At 35.1% G+C, this 19922-nt stretch overlaps 2 protein-coding genes across 4 annotated transcripts in view; one reads left to right on the top strand and one right to left on the bottom strand.

Moving 5' to 3' along the window:
- The window catches only part of LOC140664113 (glutamate receptor ionotropic, kainate 5-like), a 274048-nt gene that overhangs the window by 29062 nt on the left and 225064 nt on the right, over positions 1-19922 (top strand). The window lies entirely within an intron of this gene.
- LOC140664117 (mannosyl-oligosaccharide alpha-1,2-mannosidase IA-like) overlaps positions 1-19922 on the bottom strand; it is a 228238-nt gene that overhangs the window by 21900 nt on the left and 186416 nt on the right. Inside the window, exon 3 of one of the 3 annotated variants that reach the window (XM_072888885.1) lies at positions 5345-5845. The exons of 1 other annotated variant lie outside the window; for it this stretch is intronic. In XM_072888885.1, coding sequence (XP_072744986.1) covers positions 5750-5845 — 96 coding nt within the window. In that variant the 3' untranslated portion in view covers positions 5345-5749. Of the gene's footprint in view, positions 1-5344; positions 5846-13926; positions 15888-19922 lie in introns of those variants that run through there. One more of the 3 variants, XM_072888888.1, reaches the window with a different exon arrangement.

Here is a 19922-nt window from a genome sequence, read left to right as displayed (position 1 = left end):
ATTTCGAGAGATATCTTAAAGGCGTGCAGTTCGAAGATAAGCGTCGCCATTCGCACTCACGAAAGTAACCTAACATAAGTGAATCGTTCTGGAAAAAGTGTTAGAGAAAAATAAAAGAAATATGAAAGAAATGTATTATAATTGTAATGCACGGAAATATGTGACTAGAATTAATTTATTATAAATCAGAGACCGTGTCTTATGTGTTCTGTATTAAAATGGAAATATTTTGAATGTTCTCATTACTTTTGGATCGGCAACTGCGTTCGCTTTTAATCCGCTATGGATATTTTGCAGTTCCGTGAACAGCACGCCCAAGTGCATTCGATCGATATGGCAATGCCGGTTTGCTTCGTTTCCCTCACGATATGCTACGTTTAATGTAGACAGTGTCTGTCTGTCTGTGCACGCGTAGGATGAAGTGGAGCAATATTCTTGTAGTTTGAAGTAATCGCGCTCAACGCCCTCAGGGGATTCAACTTCGGTAAATTATCGCTCTGATAAAAATGTTTGTGTGCGTTTTAACGACCCGTATATTTACGGTAACATAAAAAATCGTAAATAAAATTATATTTATTTTGTAGTGAATGTTCTTATGTGTACATTTTTTCCGATACATGTACAACTTTTAATCTATAAAATTATTTATGTACATAATATAAGAGCTTTCTGCATTATTTTCTATATTTTATATTATATCGTATTTTATCGTATAAATCATACGTGAAAGTGTATTAAAAAAATAGATTATTATATAATTATTATATAAATGACAATAATTATAGATTATAATTAATAAATATTATAAATAAATATAAATATAAATAATAATTATTAAATGTATAATAACTTTAGGTATTTATTTTATACAACAGTTTTCTCTATAATATAACGTATATATAATGTTAGAAAACAAATTTAGCTAATATTTGTTTTATTCAACATCAATATTTGTATTAATTTGATAAATAATAATTTACATTATAAATAATTACTAGTAATAAATATTATTTCAATCTATTATATATTTAATAATAAATGTCATTTATTTTACGTGACACACACACATACAGTTTCTTTTATATATAATATAACATTTTATATATAATATTACAAAATAAATTTAACTAATATTTATGTTTTATTCAATCAATATTTGAATTAATTTGACGAATAGTAATTTATATCATCACATGTGTACGACGAAAGTGTGCCAACACATTGAACATAACGTTTACATTTTATATTCAATAAAATTGACAATAAGTACATTCTGTTTAAATAAAAAAGTTTTTTTAATTGGAAAAATATCTGAGCGTTTAATTAGATTTAATTAGTTACGCACAAAAATTGGAAAAGTAACTTTCACGTAAAACATTTCAAGAAACACACATAAATAATATAACTTAATTATAAAACTACTTCATCAGTTATTTGCTACGTAAAATTTTTATTTAATTTACTTTACATTTTTTATTTAAATTCTAAAATTTATGTTACGCAAAAACGTAAATTTTGGTTTTATGCAGCGGTTAGCTGTAATAAACTTTAACAAATAGTAAACTCTTTGAGAGAGAAACTAGAAACTACGCACAGCCGACATTAACCATGGGGATTTCTTCACGGCAGGTTCAAAATTTAATTCCAAAAAGATCTGATTGATTATCGATAAACTGATTATCGCTCAGGCGCGATTATCGGATCTTCATTATGTGCTCCAACGATCTGACAAAGTAGAAGTTTCTCGGAAGTTTAATTGAAATCCGCTCGGGATGCGCACGTTGGAACCAATTTTCAGAATCATAAGTTCTCTCTCAAACGACTTTTACTCTTAAACCATTCTAGAATTCTCTTTATTCATATTTTCGTTAATGGATAGAGAGATAGTCGAGACAATCGGCTTTTCAGTGAATATTAAACTTTAGTAATCTTCTAAAGTCTCACAATTAAATAAATGAAACAATTGGCCAATACTGGGCAATAATTTTGTTATGACTAATATAAAAGTGGCCAACTAAGAGGAAAAGAAGTAAGTAGGAAAATAAAAAGAAAAAATTGTAATGTAGCATATTTGTAAAAAACATTACTCTTTTATTATTAATTTTTCCGATATATAATCTCGCGCGTTTATTATTTCATTAATATTTATTTAAATCATTACTTATATTGTTATAATATTCATTTATTTAAATATAATATTTATGTATTTATATTATTTATAAATTATTATAAATTATTTAAATAAAGATATATATTTACTATTATTAAATTGATATATATTATAATTTTTTTCTTAAGAGATAGAGTTTTTAAAGATAAATAAAGGTAGTTTATATAATTTTGATTATTATGAATAGATAATTTATTCGAGAATTATGCTTGCATCAGACATGGAGACGCTCGAATGATTTCTCTAGGAACAGAGGATAAGATGTAGGTGTGCTTATCACCAGAAAGTTATGACTCTCACCGTTGCCATTTCTTATATTTAATGCTAACGTACTGTCGCGGTAGGATCTATGGATCATTTGTTATGTAGTTTCTGAATATATTTCACGAATATAAATCATGTGTATGTTCAAAAGCGTAGAAACGTAACTCATACATATAAATTTTAGATAAAAATAATGTAATTTTATTACTAATCAGACAAAGACATGTTCTACATAGAACAATGTAAACAATAATTCAAGTAGCTCAATTTTCTATTTTCGAAACGTGTAAGCTTGATACTGAATGATAAGTACTAATGTACCGCCCACAATAATTGTGTTGCATGAAAAGGCTCGCTTCGTGTGGACATGTGATAAGATCGCCATACAATTGTAGAACTATGTTCTATAGGAATAATCAGAAACGTCACTAAAAGGAAAAAGCGAGGACATACGCAATCACGCATTGTTAAGTGTGGGCGAAGAGATTGTGACGAAAGGTCGCTCCAGCCGACTAGAAATTCCTCTCGTTCTTATCAACCGGATGTTGTACAGCACAATCTTCAATTTTCTTACGACCGGATTTACGCGTGATTCAGCCAAAGGAGAAAATACGTTTTACAGAAACAAATTTAGTTACTTGACCATTCCAGATTATTCAAAAAATAGATTGAAAAGTCATCACAAAAGATTACAATTGTCAAAAAATTTCTCCATCACTAAATAATCATATGACTTAATTTTATGTTAAAAATTTTATATTAATTATTTTTCTTATTTGTGTTACATACATTAATTATTAATTTTTATAATAATTCGTAATTACACTGTTTCTAATTATAAAGACGTTTTTCGTTTCCAAATGTGACGTTTCAATATGTTTGAATATTGTGCACACAGAAAGGTGCTTGCGTGCGACTATCCGTATGTCAATCAATCTGTATTCTGTTGTTTGGACGAAACCTCATTGGACCATGAGTCGGATGCCATTGTTGAATATTCAATACTGCCAAATGGTGCGAATGGCATCGGTCAACTCTCCTTTCCATTCTCGCCCCTTCCTCTTCAACGTAATCCATCTCTCATCGAGAACAGCAATCGGCACTTCTGAAGCTGACGCTGCATTGTAAATATTGGATAGGATCTCCACTAAATGTACAATTCGAAGGAAACGTTACAATTACAATTCGATCGGAACATATTTTCATATATAACCCCGCAAAGATGTAAATACAATACTCATTATCGTCACTCTGACTTTATAAAACAACGTTGAGAAATCCAAAATTAAAAATCTACAATCAACGATTACTTCTGATATTTTTAAATCACGCAGATTATATCGACAAATTATCTCCTATTGTCTCTACTTTTTTGCCTCTATTCTTTTTTCTTTGTTTTCATCTCATTTCACGTTCGCGAAATAACAACGGTGCGATGTCAGAGAGAAACAATGCTACTTACTAAACAGAAAATGTCCGGTCTGAGCTTTGTCGATGTCCTTGCAAAAAAGAATCAGAAGAAGATTGTCGATTACCATTAGGGAATTACGCCCTCGCCATTATGTCAATGGCTACAGATGACCACCCCCAACGTGTTGTGGATAAACACGTTGCTCCTATTGCGAGCTTTGTGTATGTTTCTTCAGAACTGGAAAAACGGAGCTCAGAGGAATTCTATTTGACTTGACAGGTCAGAGCGAAAGAAAGAGAGAGAGAGAGAGAGAGAGAGAGAGAGAGAAATCAACTCTGTCATCCGACCATGCAACATTATCGTGTGTATGTATTGATTTAGCTTCATTCTCGAATTGTTATTACTACAATTTGTCCTTCTCTCTTGGATGCATCTACGTGTTGATCTTGTTAAATGCATCACAAACAGAATATGGTTAATTTGAACATAACACAGATGGAAGGGAACGATATCATTTTAGAACGTAAAAAATATATATCTATTAAAAGAAATAGCCTGGATTGAAACGTTCGGACGTGCAGAGCGAATAGAAAATTCGATATTCCGATCACAATGGCCAATCAGAAACGAAATCCTCAAATTATCCGTGGCTTGTCATCCTCGTCATAGACCTCTTGGACTCGAGAGTTTGTAAGGTAAATGGCATTATCTCGATAATCCTCTGACACATCGATGTAAAAGATCGAGAAATTTGCATACCGATTCAGCATTGGTATAGAAGATGAAGGAAAAGAACGCTAACGATACGGATGTTTTTTGATATACATTAATCAACGAAGGTCAACTGGTTTCGCGAAAAAAAAAAGCAAAACACGATATCAGACCGAAATAAGATGCAAGTCATTGCTATAACTGCATAATCTTCTTTTTTTTTACTAGTATTTATATTATCGACTGTTTAATATAAAACATCTTATTGTGGAATTATAAAGAATTAAACATGACTTATTAATATTTACTTTTGCAAGTGATAATTTATTATTATAAATTAATCGTATTATATTAATCGGATATTGCTAAATTTGATATTCAGATTGTAGATAGAAATGGCGATACGTATTTTATTAAATTTTCAATTAATTTAAGGAAAAAAGAGAGAAAGATAAAGAAAAAATATGGATTTTTTTCATGGATATGTCACATTTATGTAAAAGTACAGTGAAATTAATCGCGCTAAAATTTCTGAGATATAAAATATATATTTTTAATATTTAATTAAACTCTCTTAATTACTGTTTTTTCATTTATAAAAACATATGGAACGGAAATATATATTTATCGCATATAATATAATATCTAGATTTACATTAATAATATAAATAACACTATATATATATATATATATATATATATATATATAATTTTGTATTACATTTTATATTATATTTTGTTCTAAAAACAAAATGAGAATATTCGTAGATAAATGAAATTAAGCCGTGTCATTTCCATTGCGTTTTAAATATTCAATGAAGAAAAAGTTTTTAGGTAACAAATTTTGTAGACATGCATCAAACAATATCGTATTATGAAATTCTCCATGAAGTATCTCGGTTTATCAAGCTTTATTATAATTTGAAATTTAACACTAGCTAAACTTTGCTCGAGGTATCAAACTCTTTGCGGATGTCTCGCACAAGGCGAATTCTCGTGCTGAATTTCCGTGCTTTCGCAAGATGATTCCTTCGCTGTTCGCAAAAACGAATGGCAGGACAAAAGGTCCTTAAGAGTTAGAATTCATAAACCAGTCAACCATTTCTTCTCTCTAGCCCACTCCAATCTTGCCATCATACTTGTGATGACATCCCATTTCCAACTTCCGCTTCGTCTATCTTACACGCCTGTCTTCAAATCCTCGTTAAGAACTTCAAGTTAAACGTTTCTTCACGGCAGCATTCTTCAGAAGAAGGCGTTTCACTGAATAATTTAACGCCTACCTTACGCTAAACATCGAATATACGTATCAATATTCTATTAGACTGAATTTCATAAAGCAGTTATGTAAAAAAGCATATGTTATATAAAAACATATATAGTTGCAAAATCAATATTTAATTATGAAAGAACTACACGAATGAAGATTGGATAGTAATAATAACCAGGACAATTATTATCATACGTAATAATATGCGAGCTTCTCGTTCCCCGTCGTATAAGTTTGCGAAGCGACGCAACTCGGATGTTAAGATCTGTAACGTAGTTCGAGCATTCAAGTGTAGTTCGTTAACGACGGCACTAGAACAACGATGAGCCTGCCCACATTTCGTCCCTCCCAGACACATTTTCACTTGTGCTTCTCTGTGCGAGTCGACTCTGTGTTCGTAGGAAAAAATTACTCAGCGACCCGTATTGCGTTTCGATGGTCGTTAGCGGGAAATTTACAGTAATTTAGGTGTAGCAATGTATATATCGCTCGACGAGAAGCGCAAATCCGTTATGCGTCTGTATACATATGTACACACACACACACAGACACACACGGCACACTTGCCTATATTTTTCTTTTTGAACGTCGTTACGCTTCAGTTTCACGCTTAACTTTTTCAAGCTGCAGAAAGCATACGTCTCTCTAATGCAAATTAATGTACTTGGAGAACATTGGACAGCAATTGTTTTAACCATCTGCGCGTTAGACTCTCGAAAAACACAAATATAATTCTTTCTACATATATTAGGGTAAACTTGGGTAAGATGGCCATAGTTTTTTAAAATGCAAAAAACATACTTTTATTTTTATTTTTTTAATAATGTTTGACATATTATATTCACTGAAGCTTAAATTACGTAATATTATCGAAATTAAAAGGAAAATATTTCATAGAAATTTTATATTATCAAAATAGTACAACATGAGCATTGGCCATCTTATCCAATTTTTAAGATGATCATAGTGACGGAAAGATGGTCATAGTATTTATAAAAAAATAGTGAAAACAAAAATAAAAATTATAGGTCATATAACAATTTACATATCTTTAGAATATGTCTAACGTCGATTACGATAGCTTAACTGTAATTTATTCGACGTTATAACAGTTTTTATAGCAGTTTTGGACAAATGAAAAACTTTGCAGGTAGAGTCAAAGGTAAAAATATGATACAAGATTCACAATATCGTTATTTCGAATAATCTATGCATATAAACTACTGCAAATATCGATTATCTTTGATAATGACTAAAAAAGCGCACTATTTAGCGATTATTGAAAAAATTACAGCCTATGGCCGTCTTTTCCGTATGGCCATCATACCCTAGTTTACCCTAATAATAATCTTATGGAGATATTTATAGCATGATTGTTTTTATATAAAAGAAATAACATCAACACATCAAATACCTATACATTTTCACTAAAAAATGTATAAATTATTTCAACTGTACTTAAAAATTTCCCAATACGTTTCATTTATAAATTTATAGAGAAAAAAAAAGAATCTCTGAAACGTTTCCGACTTTTTCGATTTTTCATCACAGTAGAATTGTACAGATAAAATGGTAAAAACTTACAGCTTCATTTTTAACACGCGACACACGATGACGGCGAGACTTTGCCAATCGACGACGATTCAACTTTCCAGCCAACTGAACGTAAAAGCTTCGCGTTTCCACTTCGACTATCCCTCTTTCGCTTTAACTTCTGAATGGATAGAAACGTATAATGTTTTTTGCTTGCGTACTATGCACTGTCGCTATTTTGACGCGATACATCGCTGCAAGAGATTCTGACAAATATTTAACTGGTTTGTGTTACAATTTTTGAGATTGGTTCTTATTTACTTTGTTAGTATATTTGATATTTTTTTTTCAAACACTCTTGATCACAATTAATCATTTTAATTGCAACATCTTTTTTAATTAAAAATGTATTACTTATCGTTAGATCACGTATATGATACATGATATGTGTATGAATCATAGGACAGTCGCTATTATAATCACATATAGTGAAGGGGTAATCAATGAGGTAGAATCATTGTTTCCTCCCCGTTTCTCCTCACGAGAGCTGGATGCATTCTCCCAGTAATTAAATAGCAAGGCATTGTCGCTGGCACGCAGACTGTCGGACGTTCGTTACTCGTTACTGTTTACCAGGAAACCTCGATCGGCGATGACCTTTTGTTTCGTTCCCGTGGACCTATGTGGATTCCGCGTACGATCTGCATTCTGATCACCGATGCGCGATTGACCGTAATGATCCTTGAGCCGAGCACTCGGATCTCCATTGTCTTCTCCTTTTCAATTCGCCCCGGTAAATCGAAAACGTACGTTTGTGAAATATATTTGGTTGATCGAGCTCATATCTCTGTCACGGTGATTGGATTCAATAGATGCAAGTGAACGTTCGGGAGGCGATACAATTTCCGGAATGCTGGATAAACCGTGCGTTTGTGAGGAAACCCTGATTTTAATACGTCAGAAAAATTTTCATTAAAAGGACCGATAAGCGATAGACGTTTACCTGATCGACCGTGACTTTCTCCGCCTTCTTGCACACGCTGAAAACTGCAGCTCCGCCGCGATAAGGAATGACGTTTCGATTATCACGGCTGTATCGAGTAGATCTCCAGTCGCGGAGAGAGAAACGTCGATACCGTACACTGTTATTTTATCAGGTGTCGATACAGTTTTAATAGGTATATATTCGTTTTATAGAAACGTGCAAGGCAGCAGCTAATTATGTTTCCGTCAATGTTTTTTTTTTTTTTTTTTTTTTTTTTTGCTTATTACAGTTGCATATAAAATCAAAACTATATAGAATGTCTCTTTGTTGATGTTGAATATAAATTATTAACAGACTTTTTAAAGACAGCTATATACACTATAAAAAATATTAATTAGTATTTAAAATAAACTCCAGAAGAGACATTTTAAGTTGAATAATTTAAGAAATTGATAAAAAATTTATATAATCGACAATATTTATTTTAACGTGTCTAGAAATAAAAATAGATTAAACTCGGGTAAAAGATGGCCATAATTTTTTAAAATGCAAAAAACATATTTGTTATTTTTTAATAGTGTTTGGCATATTATCTTCACTGAAGCTTAAATTACGTAATATCATCGAAATTAAAAGGAAAATATTCAATTGAAATTTTATATTATCAAAATAGTACAACATAAGCATTGGCCATCTTACCCAACTTTTAAGGAAAAGATGACCGTAGTGACGGAAAGATGGCCATAATATTTATAAACAGTTTTTAGTGGACAAATGAAAAACTTTGCAGGTAGAGTCAAAAGTAAAAACAAGATTCACAATATCGTTATTTCAAACAATATATGCATATAAACTACTGCAAATATCGATTATCTTTGATAATGACTAAAAAAGCGCACTATGTAGCGATTATTGAAAAAATTACAGCCTATAGTCATCTTTTCCGTATGGCCGTCATACCCTAGTTTACCCTATATTACGTCGTGATATGGTATCCTTAGATTTATGAAAGAAATCTATAATAATGATAAAGCACAGACAAATGAGAAACGCTGCACCGTACTTAAACCGTAACGACGAGCGTTTAATTAATTCGGAGAAGCTCGGCCTCTCAGGCGTAATTATCCAATCGTTCGCGGCGTATTGATCTCATTAAAAGGCGCAGTAAATATTCGACACCAGATTCGTTCGATGAGACCGAGTAATTTTTCGCCCTTCACGTACTTCCGTTCGCTCTCGATTTCTCGAGGATCGAAGTAATTACGCTCAAGAATGTACGAGCCACATAAATTGCCGGTAGCCGAATTGGAACTGAAAGAACGTGGAACATCGGTTTCTTCCCATCGCGTCGCTTCAGTACCACGTGTCCATTCGCGATCGATCGATATAGGAGCGGCCAGTGCGATTACGTCCGTTCAAAGTCACAGAGAGACGTCGACTGACAAATAACCCAGTAATCAATTTTGGCTTTGTGTATTTTTTACGACAAGCTGTTGAAAAATAATTATATCGCAACGTAAATGGAGAATAAATAATCTTTAGCTCTATTGCGATATATTGCTTCGATAAACAGTGATTAGATTCTAGTTGGTTCGCGTATCCGTATTTAATGATGATACATGATGTTGCCATGTATCAAATGATATTATTATAACTGCAACTCTTCATTACATCATGTTACTATAAAATTTATAAATGGACGTATCGTATTTTCGCTGTAGATAATTTTGTGGGATGATTTAATTATTTACCATATACATGTACGCTCGTATAAACAATCATATAATAATTATCTCTTACAATCGTATTACACATAAATAAAGGGAAAATAAAATTAATTTATCACACAAATAAATAAATATACATAAATTATGCCTACTGTTTATCGCAAATATTAGAGTAAAAACTTCTTGAATATTCAAACATGTAAGAAATCTTTATATCGATAAATAAAGACTAATCTCCGCGCCGAAAGATTGACAAGATGTTACTCTTTATACACCTTCTTCCTCTCGTCATCTTTCACCTATCGTTTCTCTCTTTCTCGCCTCTAGTATAGCTTCTTCATCGGCGTTCGTCGTCATTCATCGTCTCGCTTCATCCTTTTCTTTTAAAAGAGTTTGCTCCCGGTACTTCATGCTATCGAGCCGATCTCTTTTTGCCGTGGTTGTCTTCATCCTTCCTTACGGTTTGCTACTCAATATGCTGGCACACTCACTTATTTAGGATCGACCATAAAAGGACAATGATGTTGTACTTTGTCAGCTCTCAGAAAGAGAAAAAGAGAGAGAAAAAGAGAGAGAAAAAGAGAGAGAGAGAGAGAGAAAGAGAGAGAGAGAGCTTAATTAAGCTAAACCTCGGAAAGATCTTTTTTTTGCATCGGTGCTTTTTCAAGCCTCTCGTCCATAGATGTCATTATTTCAAAGAGACAACTTGCCTTTGACATCGCGAATTGCGTTTGTTTTACCAAATAATATTTAATTTTCTCACTTTTAAAATTTTATTTACCTTCTTTATACGTTTGGCGAATATTCCGAAACATTATTTATTCCACATTTTTCTATCACTTTTATTGATCGCGTTTTTGTATTATATCACACGCAATAATTTATGTATATACGACGTTACATACAAATCAATGCTCTACATCGCAGTAAAGTATCAATTCAATGCAATATACAAATATACGCAGCAAGCGAATTTAATCGTGTAACGTTTGCCGTCGAAATATTATGGTGTTTCCCAGGAAACGGAAGGAACGACGCGTATTTATTTTTCCATAGCTATCACCCGACTCTGATTTATGCGAATGTGAGGGAAATGCGATGTGTGGATATGGAAATAACATTTGTAGGTCGCTGAGGAAACGAAGGTGAATAGATCACGATTATCCGACGACAGACTTCGGGAACCCTAGGCGTACTGAGGCAACACATTTCACTTCGACTCGAAAGCGAGAGTCGGATAAATAATCCAACTCCTTTGAATACATGCGAGTCCACTCGAAGAATCCTCCTAACTTGCGATTTATTGAAAGAGCTCTCTATTCAAATTTTCATCTTTTTCATGCACCATGTAAAAGAACGTTATGACCATTTAAACAATGGACGAAAAAATATATCATTTTAAACTTGAGTAAATTTAATGTAAAATACAATGAATTATTGCAGAGTATATAAATATATGATATTTAAAAAAATCATACATATTTAAGGTTTAAAGAAAACTGAATTAATATAATATATAATATAATATATAAACGCTAATAATGGAAATTAAAAATATAAATGAGAAATTACGTCAAAAAAAATTTTTTGATCGTGAATAAATCCGAGCGAGAGCCCAATAGAAATGATGACATTGTCGCAAAATGAATGACGCGCAATTTGGACGACGATGTCGCGGTAGAAAAGTGTCAGATGATAAATTAACCGGCTCCCGGTTTCTCCGGTCTTCGTCAAAGGTATGGAGAAACATTTGTCGGGCAGCACCGACAATTTCAAAGTCGTTTCGATTTAGATTTCTCAACGATACGTCGCCGTGAAGGAAAGGGAGGTTCGTATACGAGGTAAATTTAACCCCATCTCCCGCAGATACACGCGCGAGATATGATAATCGAATTTTGGTTTCCCGTTATGTGACATCATTACCTAAGGGAAATATCATTCCGGCAGACCCGGAGGCCGCTGGGGAACACAGAGGAGAAATGATCTTTGTCCTTCCTAATTTTCTGCAAAATCAAATTGTAGCTTACGCGATCAAAATTTTCGCCGAAGGCGACTTCACAGTTCTGCGCACCGACAAACTAGAAATTTCTGCTATTATACACAAAGTATTATATCAATCAACATACGCAAGTAAAATGATAATCTCAGATTATCATGATTAAAAATTTTATCTTGAAAAATCCGATGCAATAATTCGTAATGATCATTGACGGGATTTGATAGAGACAGACGTAAAGATACTAAAGTGATTGAGAATACAAAGCTGTGATTGAACATAACCGTCCGCTAGTCTTTTATTGGAGAACACATCAAACGCATTTCGAGTTGTATCAGTCCTGGCAGCCATATGTTTCCATCTTGCAATGGAATCGTTGCCAGCATCTGACAATAATGCGAAAGTTACTGCAATCTTCTGGGGACATGCTCTTTGGCTCGATAAATCGTGGACAGAGCCACTTCAACGTTCGATTGCTAGCAAAGGGACGAACTGTAAAGAGAAGCGGATCCTCCCGCGGGATATTTCATTCTTTAGATCAAATAGTTCGAGGGAATAAGAAAAGCATTCTTCACAAGAAACCGTGCAAACAATTCACTGAATAGTGAAGGAATGCAAAACTTTTTGTCATGTACATGTTGAATGATACAAAACTTTTGTCCTTTATTTGTTCAATAAAAATTTTTTAATTAAGCGTTAACAATTTATCTCGCATTTGCCAATCTCATTTAGCGACGTCCGATGAAATCTTTCAATAATATTTTGAACAATTGAAAAATAAAATAAAAATATATTCTTAACGAGTTTCTGGATTCATTAATTAGTTTTTGAATAAGTTGTAATCGTATTTCTTTCTTGACACTCTAAAAATAATACTCTAATAATAATATAAACAACATTTATCTAAGTAATATTTATCGGTTATTTTTATTTGAATTTTTCATTGCTACCAAAGCGATAGAAGTAAAAGTAGCGTGAAATAAACTCAAATACAAATGCGGAGAAACTCTCGTAAGATCAGAAAGATGATGGTACAGGAAATTCGTGCAGATCCAAGTAATCGGTCATGATAGCAATCAGGTATGGACTTCCTGTGGTGTCAAGAACTTCATAGTCCCAAGTTCAGTTCAGTTTACTTCAGGTCTGATCGACTTGACTTTACGAACTCGCGGTAGAGATTATCTCGTGAGAGATTGCCTCATATCGCGCGTCCATGTGTTCTTGCAATTATTTTACTGTAAAGAGTCTGTTAAGCCGTCGATTATTGTATGATTTAAAAAATAATAAATATATTTAACATTTCATAAAACTGATAAAATAAAACATCTATTCAAACTATTTTAATTAGAACAGTCTCTTTTTAAATTTTTGATATTTTATTATTTATACATTTATCTCTCGCACCTCTCCTATTTTAAATTTTATTATATCATTTAATTTCTATCAAAAACTTTTATGCTTTAATTTAAATACAATAAATTCCTCGTTGATCGTCGCTAATTCCTCGCGTATCATGCGCGTTCGCCAATTAAAATTCCAACAAATTTATCAGCGAATCTCGCAATAAAATCTCTCACGTGTTGAAAAATAATAATAAATTTTCCTACAGTAATTTCTATTTTGTTTCCAACTTATAAATTCTCACGTTCGTTAATGAACAGATTAGTTAGTCCACCATGAAAAATTCGATAAATTGCCTTTCAATCAAGATCACACACACACACACCAACGTTTACTTTATATATATACATATATACATATATATATATATATATATATATATATATATATATATATATATATATATCAATAGTGAACGCCGAGACCTTGGATTTCGACCTCGGCGAACTCATGCCATGATATCCTGATGCGAGATTATCTTACGAACCCGGGTCTCTATTATGATTCAACTGACAAGCTATTTGTAGTCCCTCAGGGAAGAACGAAGGACCGTCGTTCTCCAAGCGAAGCTACAACCAAGGAAGAAGATCGGAGGGAGACTCGAGTCGGGGCAGACTTCTTACAAAGAAGGGACACGATCGTGCTCTTTCCTCTCCCCCCCCCCTTCGCCGTCTCTTTTTCTCTTTCTCAGTCTCTCTTTCTCTCTTTTCCACATCATTCCTGTTCTTTCCATCTCGCGTCAAGTCGAGGCTAACCGCGCGGGACAACAGAGTCGCGGCATTTTTACGCGACCACAAGAGTCACGAGCACACACCGACCGCTGAGAAGAGGTCGAGAAAAGAGATGCCGACCAGATATATTCTTCGTAATCCAGTGTAGGCCGACGTGCGCGGCATTTGTAAATTTCGAGCAATGTTTGTCTCTCATCATCAGTATAATCTTGGAAACAGCTGATCGTTGTAGCACTCCGCTTTAGCGTCATACGTTAATCGAGTATCTGATGAAAAAAAAAAAAACTTTGCGCTATGAAGAGACGGCTAATGAAAAAACTATATGTTCAAAATCCGTTAGACTAAAAAAATCCGACATACCTAACATGAACGATGATAAAAAAATCACGGTCGAATGCTTTAACGTCAGTTGACGTCGCTTGATAATGAATAATAAATATCCAGCGGTGAACTAATAGAGAATGTCCTCGGAATGTCGTAAAGATGGCAGGTCACTTTGGACGGCAGAGAGAGAATGCCAGCGCGACGCGCGTTCACCTTGTGATCCTTATTTTCGTGCACCTCGCCTCGTTTGTTGTATCTAGACGAGTCTAACGCTTAGAGCCGGATGAGAATTGTGGTTGTTGCGTGATGTATCGCCGGTGTCTGTTTGGCTCACGTTCGAGGCTAGTCGCCTGCTGAGTCCACGAAAGAGGACCCGGTTTGCTCGAAATGCATTGGCGGGGGAAGCTGCCTCGATGACCACGCGGGGGCGAGGGCGAGGGCGAGGCCGGTTTTGTCCTGCTGCATCCTGAAGTAGTTCTCCGCCGCGGAGACCTCCCAAAGTTCTGTTACCGCGGACTTCGATCCTTGTACAGACAATCTAGCGGCCAGAATCTTAAGTCGAATTTCCTCGAAAGATAACGAATCAACTACAGTTTGACGTGAAACTAGCGAATATCCGTTCCACTTTAATCAACTTTAATAATGTAATTAAGACAGCAAACAAAGGATATTATTTGCAAACAGACGCATAATACGATTTACATATCGATCGCGAAGATAAGCTTGAAAAAACACAAGTGTATCGATAAAAATAAATTTGCATGCATGAGACAGTATCAACCTGGATAAATCCTGGTGTACGTCGTGAGAAGTTTCCGAGATTAATGATACAAGAATTCACGATGCTCGGGTTTTGTGCCACATAATTTATTCCAGCTCGTGATGAACCCATCGCGAAGAGCGTGCTAATTAATTTGTGGAGACTTTATACCAAGAGTTCAAAGCAGAGCCGCCGTTTACCATGGCATAAGAATAAAAAAGCTGCGGAAGAGACACGAGAAAAGGAAAACGAAGAAATTTGTTCACGCGGACTCACTAAGTTCTTGCGCAAGCACTCCACCTGGTCGACATCGTCGTCGTCTGTACTGAGCCACGATTGAAAAACATCTTTTTATTTCGCTAACATTAGCGAGCTTTTTCTTTCCAACGAGAAAGAAGAAAAATAACGCGCGGTGAATAAGGTTGCATCGATACAAAGAATATGCGTGCTATTGAAACGAGTAAAAATCTCGATGGCGTGCCAAAAAAATCTGCCTATACATCTGTTCTACATTTATATAGAAAAAGATGATGAAGAATGATGTGAAAATCATGATTACTCACCAAACTTCATAGGAAAAATTAATCGATGAAATAGTCCTTACCTGAAACAAAAAGAAAACAATCAAAATTAAATTGATATCTTTCTTTAATTTTGCGGAGACTTAATTTTCAAAATAAATTAAAATCATTGATTCCAATCGATTTTCATTTTCGAAAATTCAAGGATATCAGACTAGATCAATTTGTTTTTTTTTTTTTTTTTTTTTTTTTTCATCATTTTACTTTCGCAGTCTAAATTATTTATTTATTATATTATTACAGACATTCTTTACACAAGTTAGACACATATCGTATTCATAATTGTCTTGAATTTTTACAAATTGTGATATATTTTGATAAAATAATGACTTCTGAAAGAACCGTGATTGACAGTTTTACGCAAAGAGATGTACATATGTTGACGTTGACGTGACTTTGCAACAAACGCGATTGAATCGAGGTGAAAAGTATCGCTCGTAGCGCGTCGAGTCGCGTCGATCTCTCACGATAAGACGATCTTAAGAAGAGGCGATCACGAGCGTCGATACTCATGCACGGACGAGAGCGTTGAATCGCGGATAATGAGCTCTCGAAATTCTGTTTCGCGGATATGAGGCCGAGGAGGACGTGCCTTCGCTCATAGCGATGAAATCGGTTGCAAAGAGAGGGCTGATTATTCGAGCTTAATGGGGCAGAGATGGGAATGAGGCGGATGAAGGACGGACTAGCGGGACCGAATCGAGGAGCCGAGGACGTAGACGGCACGTTTAATGGCGGCCGCGAAACGGCCTGGGACCTGGGACTTCCGATCGATAAAAGTGCCCAGTTTATTTTTCCAGAGAGGCGCAACGCGCGCGTATCTACTCCAAAAGAATAAGAAAAGGAAAGAAAAGGAGCGCACACTTGAATCTCCTCCTTTCCTCCATCTCGTGGACGCAGCAAGCGAAAAAATTGCTTGCCTTTTTTGCTTAGTCGACTAATTTCGGCCGGCGAAGAATTTTGAGCATACTTTAACAACGCAACTGCCCGAAGGATAAAAAGATCTAAAGTAATATATCAGAATTTTTTCTTTCCTCGTAATTAGTTTTGATGATCCATGATTCTCGCGATAAGCGGATCGTAAGCCATAGATCTAAGAAATTTATATAACTAAACTGATAAATAAAAATTACGAATTTGCGTCAAACTTATACAGTGTAACAAAAACTATTTCTGTTCTACGGTCTCGTGATTAATGAAATTGCTTCATAAATTTAATATAATTAAACACAAATTTAAAAAGATTAGCGAATCTTTTGAAAAATAACTTTTTAATCTCTCCTATTATATCATATATTTATCTACTTCTGCGTTAAAGATTAAAAAGAACATCAACTGGTTGATTCGCAAAATCTACCAGTTAAATTTATCTTGCAATAAATAATTACCATATAAAATATACTTTTTTATTTATAAAACTTGAATAAATACGAGAAAGTTATTAAAAGCGCGATAAGGGAAGAGAGAAAGAGAGAGAGAGAGAGAGAGAGGAAAAGGAAGAGAGATAGTTTTTTAGCGATAAATCGTACGATCTCGAATTTACGGATGGAACGGACGCGGCTTCCACACTCGAGGCATCCCATCGCGATGATGCAGTGATACACATAGCTACCGGAAGCGACGGAAACTAAACGCTAGCGCATCGGAAATGACGTCGGCCACCGCCGCGCACTTCCTCCTTCTAATGGGGGAAATTCGATCGCGTCCGCGCCACGGAATGAAGCCATCGCGCGAGCTTGAATCTAAACGGGCGATTTTATCCTGTCGGCGAAACGGGATCACCAAATCGCGGTGAATTTGTCACAGGCATGGCACGTGGCTTGATCGACATGCGTCGATGAAGCGATCACGTGTCCCTTTCAGAAGGTATTTGTGGCGTTTTTAATCGGGTCGAACCGAGAGAGAGCAGCGTAATCGCTGACAATCTACTTCTCTATTAAGCCCGTCATTCCAAATTATGATTTATTGGTTTTAACGATTTTCCGATCTGGATTAATGTTCAGCGAAAACTCGCATCGACGTGAGCTTAATATAAAACGTGCAAAACTAACGTTTTTTTAAACGTATGCTCAACGTGAAAATGCGAATTAAATGAAGCGATGAGTGTTCCATATCTCGTTTTGTAGTAGAATCGGATTTTCTTTGCGTATTTTTCTCCAATCGAACGTTATTTAAACAGCTTCTGGGGAGGGGGGGAAAAAAAAAAGACGCGGACGAGCTTATATACTATACGTCGCAAAAAAGCATTCGCGTCGTAAAATGACGTCACGCACACTCGCGCTCTCGGCTTCAGTTTCTCGATTCATAAATTGAATCCACACTTTTTTTTTTTTACACGTTTCCGTTTTTTCGATCTTCGTTTATGCGAAATGCAAATCTCGGTAATGCTTCCGGCGGCAGAAAGCCGGCAGATCCGGCCGATAATTGAATTTGCGTTGACACTAATTGTTTCTTCAGTTCGCACGAGATGCGTGTCGTTTCGTCCCGGTCGTTTCGTTACGGTCGTCGAGTCACGCGACACGCGTGTTTCGTAACGAGGAACGACCGTCGTCGTTGACGGTACCGTCCAATCTGTGCACGAAAAGCTCCAATATTCTCTTCCGTCGATCCGTATCGCCCGTTAACTATTACTCGCGTGAGGTTATTAAATCGGAATATAGCTCACGTAACATGCCGCCCGCGTGACATAATTAATACGCACGGGCAACATTAAACGGTCGTGCTGATTTTACGGAAAATTGCGACCGTGTTTTGTGCTCGTATATATGATAGTATGTAAGTGCAACGCAATCATTTTCAAATGACGTCAACCGTTTATTATATCAATTAGGATAATGAAATTAAGTCACTGAGTATGTACATGTGTGTCACAGTATATAAAATAATATCATAATTAGTCTTTTCCTCATAATATCGAGAAATGCCAATATTCACAGCCAATATTTGAAAGTCCCTCATGGACTATCACGCAAATTTTAACATATTATTATATAATTTTAACGGTACATATTTCTAAAATATTTATTTAAAAGTAACCACCATTATTGTTTGCAAATAACTCTTAATTAGACTCACAGTCATTTCCGATAATAATGATGCGAAACTAAACTTTGCAATCTTTATTATAGCGCGAAACAGTTTGAGATTTTTTTTTTCGTAAAATAAATTCTTCTCAATCAGTATTTTTGATTCTTAGCACCGGTTTTCCAAAGTTAGCCAGTAAATTTGATTTAACGCAATGAACTACACGCGCTAAAATATATTCGCAATGCGTAGCAGATGGTCGAGAATGTTTATCACAATGACGAACGATTTCAGTTCTTTCTTTCGCCGTTTTATTGAATAAGAACGCGAAATAAGATTTACCGGGAAGCCGAGTATTCTTTATGGACTCTCCGACTAACTCGTAAACTCGGAATCGGCTCACACGGTCAACGACTTTCTCTCCGATAACTTCTAGAAGACGCCGATCGGCGAACGGCGTCCCTCCGGAGATTCGACGCTCTCTGGCATCTTTTAACGGCGAGCCATGACCATTCCGGTATTTATGATCACTGAACTCGCGGCGCATAGAGCGACCCACGAGCGGAAATAAAATTCGATGGGGCGGAACGCCTGATGATGGCAGAACGCCAAAAAAAAAAAAAAAAACGTCGTGGTGCGATACCAGCTTCGCGTGCATACGATAAATCTCCATAAATATGTATGAACGCGCAGCCGTCTGTTGGGAACTCCTTGTTCATATAGGTTGGTGGCTTCAAAATCTCCTAGACCACCGTGTATAGGCGGTAACTTATGAGAAATTAAGTTTATCGACTTGCATCGCCCACAATTTACGGATATAATTGGGTAGAGGTTTCTGAATGCGATGCTATTCCTGGACAATTGTACAACGTGTCACGTTTAACAGAATTTAACGAGATTTCGGGAATAACAAACATTCCGCTCTATATCTTCCCCTGTAGGGTAAACTTGGGTAAGATGGCCATAGTTTTTTAAAATGCAAAAAACATATTTTTATTTTTGTTATTTTTTAATAGTGTTTGACATATTATCTT

The sequence above is a fragment of the Anoplolepis gracilipes genome, chromosome 3, assembly GCF_047496725.1.
Source record: "Anoplolepis gracilipes chromosome 3, ASM4749672v1, whole genome shotgun sequence".
NCBI classification, from domain to species: domain Eukaryota; kingdom Metazoa; phylum Arthropoda; class Insecta; order Hymenoptera; family Formicidae; genus Anoplolepis; species Anoplolepis gracilipes.
The sequence above is the reverse complement of the archived record's forward strand: the minus strand, read 5'-3'. Positions and strand labels throughout refer to the sequence as shown.